The 9,983-nt window shown below is 35.7% G+C and overlaps 1 protein-coding gene across 1 annotated transcript in view; it reads left to right on the top strand.

Moving 5' to 3' along the window:
- The first annotated feature begins 1,300 nt into the window (after positions 1 to 1,300).
- LOC140137710 (cholesterol 7-desaturase nvd-like) overlaps positions 1,301 to 9,983 on the top strand; it is a 36,555-nt gene continuing 27,872 nt past the window's right edge. Inside the window, exon 1 of the mRNA XM_072159470.1 lies at positions 1,301 to 1,832. Within this exon, the coding sequence (XP_072015571.1) occupies positions 1,352 to 1,832 (481 nt within the window). The 5' untranslated portion in view covers positions 1,301 to 1,351. The remainder of the gene's footprint in view (positions 1,833 to 9,983) is intronic.

The following is a 9,983-nucleotide window of genomic DNA, read 5'->3' as shown; positions in this document are numbered from 1 at the left end:
GCTATAGCCCCCTCTACAGAAGTATTCAATTATATTTGTACTTGCTCAAGTAGCATTTTGTGCAAATTTTATGTTGCCGTTCTTTTTTATGAGCATTTAAGTGCCTAAAACGGCCTAAAATGAGGCTATGCCACCCTTTGCAGCCTTGTCTAATATTAATCTCCATAGACTTTACATGTAAAATGAAAATGTCCATAAAAAAGAACGGCTACAAATTGTGTAATAAAATGTGCACAAAATGCTAATTGAACAAGTAGGCCTAGTATGCAATGCACTAGTTTTCGTGAGGGGGCTATACGAAATATTTTCTTTTCTTTTGTATATGTATGGTCTTTTCAAAAATAAAATGTCCATCTGAAACATAGGTGTGTAAGCGGTGAGTTCCTTCGAACGAGACCAGACTTGACCTAGAAACTACAGTGATGAATATTGCCAGCTTTGAGAGAATGGACTGCGGTCTGTCAGCACTCTCAATGCACAGAACGTATACTGTTTTTGTTATCAGCAAAAAAACCCTCTGAATCAAGTATTACAAATTTAATGGTTTTTACACATACGAATAAAATCAGGCCGCTCCTTTATTATATATTAGTAAATTGTGATATTCAGGATAGTAATGAGAAAAATACGATCTATTGTGGTATACCAAAAATTCATCAACAATGAAAAAAATCGAGGGGATGACGTTGTCGATCGGCTTACGAACCTTTTTAAAGGTCCGTAACCCGTTCAACAACATTATGTGTTTGAGTGGGGGAAGTGTGTGACAGGGCCGTTTTGGATTTAATTTAATTGTATTGACATTAATGGTATGAAGCTTCCGTGTCAATTTGTGATCATGGGAGAGTTTTGTATTTATTGTAGTAAGGATATTGCATTTAGTGAATGTCCATACAGTTTTTTATCGGACCCTTTGGTCACTTTCAACTTGTGATTTAAGGAGTCCAAAATGGCCAAAATAAAAAAATAAGGAGTCCCTGGACGCGCAGACGCGTCAGATGCGACCCCTGCTATGAACACGCTTATTAAAAGCTTTAAAATATTTTATGACGGAAATTAGGCTTAAGATTATTTCAAATTTCCATCGAAATACTTAACAATATTTGAACATTATCATTATCAAATATTAAAATAATATGTTATTTTAAACGTGTCAGAGTCCATGTGATCACACTACAACTACAGCTTCCGGGCATGGCACATGTTGGTAGAGCGTCGCCACTGAAAATATCAACAGAACGTGCCTTTTCCCGATTCATGTTCATTAGTCATTTGCGAGTCGGCCAATACCCTATAGTCACGAAATTGTAAGCTGTGTGTAAGGCTTTATGCACGTAGCTGCACAGAGAAGATGAACATCATGGCTAACTATAGACACCGACTAATATGGGTTCCATCTGTAGTAGGAATAATAGTGCTCGCTATCATTGTAGGAACAAGCTCAGAACTGCATGCGACAAGTGGAATAACGGAACAATTTAGAATTTTATATCCTGGAAACGGAACTCGATTTGACTTTGTTTTGCAGTATGTTTCGGACTTTGCCTTCGTTTTAGCCGAAAAACTTACTCTTTATAATGTCACCTTATGTGGCATTTTGGTTCTTGCGACTTATTTCATCCGACGTCAACTTTTCACGCCTTATGAGTTAGTCAGAAACTTTGGTGATGTAGGATACATTACAGATGGGAGGAATAAGAAAGAGGTGGCAAATGAGATTCGTAAACGTCGCCGGGCAGGAGATGTACCACCCGTTTATCCTAATGGATGGTTTTCAGTGTTACGTTCATGGGAATTAAAACAAGGAGAAGTCAAATATGTCAGCGCTCTTGGTAAGAAATAATGTATCATATCTACGGTATATCACTGATAAAACAGTGTTTTAATAAGTTTAAAAACTTTAAGCACTTTTCTAATTGCGTCGATTGTCGTGTGCCTTTGAATTAAACGCACAATGTTTGACTTCCATGAGGGCTGGAAGTAAAATCTTCCCACCAATAGGCCTACTGCGGAAAAAAACACTTTAGAACACTGGGTAAAAAAAAACCGGTTTGGTAAGCTTTTAAAATCAACATTGGGTAAATTTTACCCAACATTGGGTTATTTTCAGTATTTTACCCAATGTTGGGTAGCATTCGGGTATGCTGATTTCAAAATGTCTACCAAGCTATATTGGAACTCCGTGGCCTTCAAAAAAGACCCTCAAACACCCTACGCATAGTTATATAGGGGGAATTAAACATGCTCCAAATTCACTAAAAACATGTCAAATTATTTGTCTGGGTCTAAGAATCACAAAAAAAAGTAACATATTTGCAAGTAGGACACAAATTTTGAGGTTCGACGACAGGTCCAAGGTCAATTTGCATGCTAGGGGTGAAAAATTAAAAGTTACTCCGATTTTCGAAAAATGGATGCAAACTGTTTTTCAAGTTCAAGGGATTCTTTGATTAATCACTCAATCGTTGGTTCATTCAACCAACGATCCGTCCAATAAATATTCAACAAGCAATAAAGAAAACAATCAGAATCATTTAATGAATTGATTGATTAATCAATTAATTGATATGGTCATCCAATCAATCAATATAATAATATAATAGAATCACAATAACTTATTAGATTGATATATCGATGAATGAATAGTCAGTCAATCACTGAACTACTCATCAAGCATCATTCAATAATCATTCGTTCGATCAATCGATCAGTTATTAACAAATTACATTGTAGTCTCGCAATAATGTACCGTATCTTGGTGTTAAAATATCAATCAATCAAGTAATCGAGTCAAGCAACCACTCAATTTATAATCAGTCTCTCAATTGTCTCTACATGGTCTTACACTAGGATCCACAACATGCTCATCTAATAAGGGCACAATTCTTTAACCTTAAATGACCTTTGAAAATTTGGATACAAAAACACATAATCTGAAACTTGAGGTCAAATTTGCACTATTGAGTATTTAATTAAGGTTATCGAACTATGTCATTGGGATGAGGCCATTGTGGTCCATAGTGTTAGTTAGATCTGGCAATCTCAATCAGTCAGTCAAATAGTTATTGACCGCTCATAACCAGTAGACTTCGGTTGTATATATAAATGCGCATTTATAAATGCGCACGTGACCAGATGGTCAGCGCCATATTTGCATTACATCACTGTCAATCACTGAAATGGCGACCAATGAAGGAGTGGCTACAGTTGTGACCTTGTTTCGTGGCTAGCACTGGCAAAGAACATTGGCTGGAGGTTCGATGCTATAAATTTGCAAGGATAAATCATGGATATCGAAGGATCATGGTGATTGCACAGCACCCCCAATGTACAAACATAACTAATGTTTATTTATATTTATTTATTTATTTATTTATTTATTTATTTATTTATTTATTTATTTATTTATTTATTTATTTATTTATGTACTTAGGCGACAAAAAAACGAACAATTTTGAACAAATTGGGAAACAAATTTTTCCTGTACAAATGAATGCCGACCCCCAAATTTCGGAAATTTCAGGATAATTTTTTTTTCTATTTTCTCAAATTGAAATTTATTTACAGATTTTTGTTATTTTTTGGGTTATTTAAAAAAAAAGAAAAAAATACCAACCGACCGACCGACCCTACTTGAAAGGTCCGTCCGCCCGTAGAACAGGGTTTCTTTTTTTCTCGCCTTACTTATAATTTTATAAATATTATTTGCCCCCCCCTTTCCCCCAAAACCACCCCTCCCCTTTTACACTCATAAATTAATTGTTTTTTGCTAACTTTCCCCCTTCCGTGTAAAGTAAAACTTTATAAGCCGGTTGAATCAAACTGAACAAAATTGACGTATACAATACAATATAATACCATGACAATAATGTGTATGACGAGATCTAACTTTCTAGCTGAATAAACCTCAAACCATGCATCACATACGTGATTGTACGTCAAATTGTCATTATAACGTATGAGCATGATGTATAGTATACGAGTCTTCCTCAACATCTTCCAGCCGGGATGATTAGATCATGTACAGTCATCTACGTGTTTATACTCTATATTGTACGTCAACATGGTCAAAGGGTGTACAGATCACCGATTTAGCATGGGGGACACAAAAAGGTGCTTAAAAACAAATTTTGAATTAGTTTTTTTGTCAATTTTTGATGTGATGTGAGCGAGCGAATGAGTAAGTTAGGGTTGAGGAGGTCGGGCGGGGACATCTAGCTTTTATTAGTTCGAGAGGGTCATTATTCCGAAAAGGGCTAAAGTTATAGTTTCGTCAATTGACGTTAAAATTAGAGTTATAAATTACGGTCAGGGTTATTGTTCAGTGGCGGCACTACGGGGGGGGGGTGGTATTTATCGTGACTCCCAAATAAATAAATCCATGACCCATTCCTTCCGAAAAAATGACAGCCCCCTAAGTTCCCTATCATCACGTGCAAAAATTATCAAATAACATCATCGGCAGCTACTCAGTTCTGACCTTAATGCCAGTAAGAATCACATTTCTTCATCAATATGGCCAATTGCCACGCCCATTTAGCACGGAAATAATGAAATATAAGTTTTAAATCAGCTATATCTAGCTTTTCCGTCATTAATTTTTTTCCGTGATGGAAAATCCAAATAAAGAGGTCATGTTTCGGGTCAAATTATTTTCCCCTTTGCAATCAATGCCACTATTTTGCAAAAACAATTTTCCTTGTAACATGTCATTTTCGCCTATACTTTTGCATGTGGAATTTGTGCACATCCGGGCACCTTACATCGTTGAACACGGTATGGCGACTTGTAGATGTCACGTGCGCATTTATAAAAGCGCATTTATATATACACCCGAAGTCCACTGATAACTTCATCAATCTCAAATTAATCAGTCTACAAATCATTCATTCTTTAATTCAATTACAAATCGCATTCGTTTATAATTCATATACATGATATTCATTCATTCATTACTGATTAATCATCAATGGAATGACAACTCGAGCAATTTTAATACTCTGGTTCTGATATGATTAGTCTTTGATCTAAAAATCTCTAAACAAAAAAGTAAGCAAGCAAAAATGAAATCATAATTTCTCGATATAAGCTATATTATTTAGGGAACAAGTCAAAAGTTCGATTTCGTAATATAATCACAGGGTCCCACATGTTAGAACAAAGAGCTGTTTGGTCCATAATATTTGACCTTTGGAGCTTGTACCATGTAAAGAAAATGCTTGGTGATATCCGTGTAGCTACGTAGAGCCCTGAAACTGATATTTAGTTAGACCCTACAGAGAGGCTGGCCCATTGTTTTGACACTTAAGTTCTTGACTTTGTATATCTGGGCCAAAATTGGCAACCGTCACATCTAGGGGGGTGAAATAAAAACTCGACCGGCGGTTGACCGCCGCCGCGGCGCGCCGGTTCCGTCAGGTTTATATTGTTCTATACGGTCAACCGTCGGATGAATTTTGATTTCATCTCTAGGTAGTTTTAGCCTTGCCAATATGATGCCAATTATTCTTAATATGTAGATCACCTACATGTATAGGCCTAGGCTATTTGTGAATGAATTATGCTTTATTCCGCAGGCTTTGTAGTTGAAGAGCTACCCACTGCACCTTCGAACACGGCTTTAACTTATTTTCAAAAAGTAAAAAGCCAAAAACGTGACAAAAATAAGATTGGAGATGATCAATCGAAAAATTAATTGATGATTTAATAAAATGATATAAATTTAATGTAAATAAATAATAAATAAATATTTCATTTATATAAATTATTGGATAAATAAATCCACAAATAATACGAATAAAATGAATAAAAAACACAAGCCTGATAAATGGCAATATATAAACCAATCAACGAATAGAAAATAAATAAATGAATAATAAAACAAATACTGATGAATAGAAATTAATATATAAACGAATGATTAATGAATACACATTAATAATTAAACATGAATGATGATAAACGAAACAAATATAATTATAGGCCCGTATTAAATAATGAAAGAAAGAAAGAAGGAAAGAAAGAAAGTAGGAAAGAAAGAAAGAAAGAAAGAACTTGATGAACATTTTTTCAAGAAAAGGAATTAAAGTAAATAAATGAGTGAAACCCAAAGTTTATATGAAGCGTGTGTCCTCCAATTCTATATTTTTCTTAAACATATTGACTGCACTGCCCCATGATTGCGGTGAAGGACACCGGTTCAAATCCTTTGTTTGTAGGCAATCAATTATTTCAAGCACAACCTCTATACAAAAATAGTAACGAATCGTGGTTAACCAGGACAATATTAAATGCAGTGATGACAAAAGGAATTGATTGTGTGCAACTTACAGGTCAGCGAACTGAGGGTAAGAAGAAAAGCGAGTATTATAACAGGATTAAAGGCCGGTTCAAAGTGAATATTCGAAGGCAATATTCGGCTTCGAATACGTTTTGGGCGTCAAAATATATGCGGCTTCGAATATAAAACTATGAACCGGAGAAAGATATATTTCTACAATTCGCAGCGTTGCCCGACTGGTAACAAGTATTGCCCGTTGACCAAGGTAAGCAAAATTTAGAAAATTTCTTTAACGAAGTTAAGGGCTGGGGTATGAGCGACCTTGAAGTACCGGTATCTGGAGAGGGGAAGCAATGAGTTACCCCAAATCACAGCGGCAGGTAGTGACTGGGCCGCCGAGTGCTAATATATATTTATTTTGGAAGGTTCGTGTTTGTTTTAAATTTTGGGGTGTTTTTCCAAAATTTGATATTTTTGGTGATATTTCAAAAAGCGACATGCCAAAGACAACTCTTTGGGCACATAGTTTGTTATTGTTATTGCAGTTCTTTTCCACATACCTACGTTAACATTCGATTGAGTGATTTACTAATATTATATATTTTATGACTGCAATTTGGCGTTTTCAATGCGTTTTACACGTATCATGAAATTAACGCAAATATCTAGTCACGCTGCTTTTAGAATTTTTACCTGATCGTCGGCTTTTGCAGGCAACAGAATGCAGATTGGCTCACGATAGATGTCGTATTCCTCTATGTGGTTCACTCATTGATAAAATGAGTTTGCATTCCTTGTAACAACACACACATTGCCGTCTGGAAACCGGGTCTGGTACTGATTTTGGGACAGCCACTAGACTTCAGCGCCGTATCAAATCTCATAAAAACCTATAAATCTATTACTATACTTCTTTGGAAACGTTGACCTTTGACCATTTTTTGTATAACGCCCTGATATGACCTTGATATGTTCGCTTGATTGGGTACGTTATAGCATCCATTTCATTGTTAGGACTTGGTCAGTAGATAATACTTGCAGGGATACAATAGTTTAACATGGTGTGTGAGCATGGTGAAAGACTCATTATTGATTAGGCGCGGACATATTAAAGGCACAGGTCCTTTGCGTGTATAGCAGAAAATTATAATAGAATGTGTGAATAGAATGTTTGGAATTTTGCAACTAAAATACTAACTGCATTCTGCATTATGTATTTATTTATTTATTTATTTATTTAGGCCTATGCCTATTTATTTATTTACTGACTTATTTATTTATTTTATTTATTTGGTATATTAGTTAGTAGGCCTAGTTAGTAATATTCCATGATAGGCCTACATCGGTTTATTATTGATTGTTGATAACTTGACAACTTGATTGATTGATCGATTGATAGTCATTTCACATTATATTCCTAGTTTATAGGCCAATTTGAATAGCATCGTACATTAGATAAATAGACCTATCAGTATTGATTTATTCTATTCAGCAATATCAAGGATTACTATCAAACTTCTCACAGCTGATTGTCAGTTGGCTCAGTGGTAACGCAGTAGGTTTTACAACACCGAGGTCCCGGGTTCGATTCCTGCCTCTGCCTATTTTTTGCAAGACTGAGAAAAAAATGAAATTTCTGGACTGCAAACTTATTTGGCGCGCGATCTGAGCTGGTCCTTTTCTGGTGGCTGTGTCTGTTACAGGCACACTCCCTCTGCATCCAAACCAGGTTCACGCTCATTACACCTCCCTTAATAAAATCATAATAGGTAAACTCCATTGAACTATTGTCATGATTTAATGTCTGTATAAATGGGTCTAACTAGGAGCCGTGACGTAACCAGTGGGGGCCGGGGTGCAAGCTGCCCCCGGACACAAAAAACCTGGAAGAAGAGTAAAAAATTGGGAAGGGAAAAGGGAAAGAGAGAAAAGAGGGAAGAAAAAGACGGAAGAGAAAGGGAAAGAAGAGAAAAAGGGAAGGAGAAGAGAAAAAAGGAAAGAAAGAGGGAAGAGAAAGGGGAAAAAAGAAGAAAAAAAAGAGAGAAGAAAAGGGGGAAGGGACAAGAGAAAAGGGGAAGGAACGCAAGGGACAAGAGAAAAGGGAAAGAAAGAGAGAAGAAGATCTATAGGCCTACTACTTTCATTGTGAAATTTGTACTCTGAAACACTGATATTTTCTAATATGCCAAAAACCAGGAGCTTCATGGCGCTCAGCCCCCTTGACCCCCACCTGGGCTTTGCCCCTGGACCCCACCGAATCCACCCGTTTAACGCTTCGCGGCAAGCGAGCTTTCTCTCGAACATAAATACTAAAACTTTTGATCAGAAATTGGGAAATTTTTCAATTGCCCCTTCCCCCCCGGAAGGTCAGGTCTGGTTACGCCCCTGACCTGAATAGGAGTCAAAAAGATTTGCTTTTCGGGGCATTTACGACCTGCCTGTAACCGGCGCGGAGGTTGACCCATACCTTCTTGCAGGTTTCAACTGCAAAGCAAATCAAGAAATGAATGAGTCAATAGATAAATAAATAAATAAAAAATAAATAAATATGTCAATAGATTCATAAATAATTAAATAAATAAATGAATAAATAAATAAATAAATAATAAAGATAGTCTAACTTGAGTAAAATGTTGTTAAATTAATAAATAAATAAATAAATAAATGAAGATATAAATATATAAATATATAAATAAATAAATAAATAAATAAATAAATAAATATATAAATAAATAAATAAATAAATAAATAAATAAATAAATAAATAAATAAATATATATATATATATATATATATATATATAAATAAATATCATAAGATATGATTGAAGCGACGACAAATATGACAGCCCTCACAAGTGTTATTTATGAGACCACCCACGGTGACCCACCAAATATGTATCTGTCGAGTTTAACAAAATTCAACTCCCACAAATATATTTCCGGTGAAAACTTTTTTCATTGGCTGATATCCACTTGAGATCGGTATCATCAAAGTAGTATTGCTCTTATTTCATGATTCATTGAGCAATCAATTTTGGCATTCGACCGAAATACGCGTCAAAAGATAAAAAGTCTCGTTCCGAACTTGTGTAGGCCTACATTGCTAGGGCCTAAGTGTGTTTTAATGCCTGATTCACAAATTATAGAAATAAACAAGAATTTTTCTTAAAAAACACGCAATGATAGGGTACCAACGCTCGTGGTTTTGGTTGTCCTGCATAGTTTATGAAGATATTCATTGCAAAGCGCTATATATCCATTCCTACATGTTACTTATTTTGCCCTCTTAAGGCCCATTCCATGTCAACTCCAGGGATGTGCACCGCAGCACCTCTTCAAGTTTTTTCTTTTTCTGTGTGGTCGGTGGTAGATATTGATGAGAAAGTAAAATCCCGAAAATTTGAGCTTCATACTCCATTTCGTTTTCCCGTGGCATCAATTTGAAATTTAGAGGGGTCAGCGTAAAAAATGTGTCGTAACGCGAAAGACGATGTTTGGAGGTCCATGAATGTATAAAGGGAACTATTTACAACTTTGAAAAGTATGGGACTCGATGGCTTCAACACATCAGTAAGGTTTGCATTCTCCATAGAGTTGTACACATTTTTGATTTCGCATGTATAATGACTTATGTACAACTCTATGGAGAATGCAAACCTTACTGATGTGTTGAAGCCATCGAGTCCCAAAGCCAATATCTC

This window comes from Amphiura filiformis, chromosome 17 (genome assembly GCF_039555335.1).
Source record: "Amphiura filiformis chromosome 17, Afil_fr2py, whole genome shotgun sequence".
Lineage (NCBI taxonomy): Eukaryota > Metazoa > Echinodermata > Ophiuroidea > Amphilepidida > Amphiuridae > Amphiura > Amphiura filiformis.
This window is presented reverse-complemented; position numbering and strand designations above follow the sequence as displayed.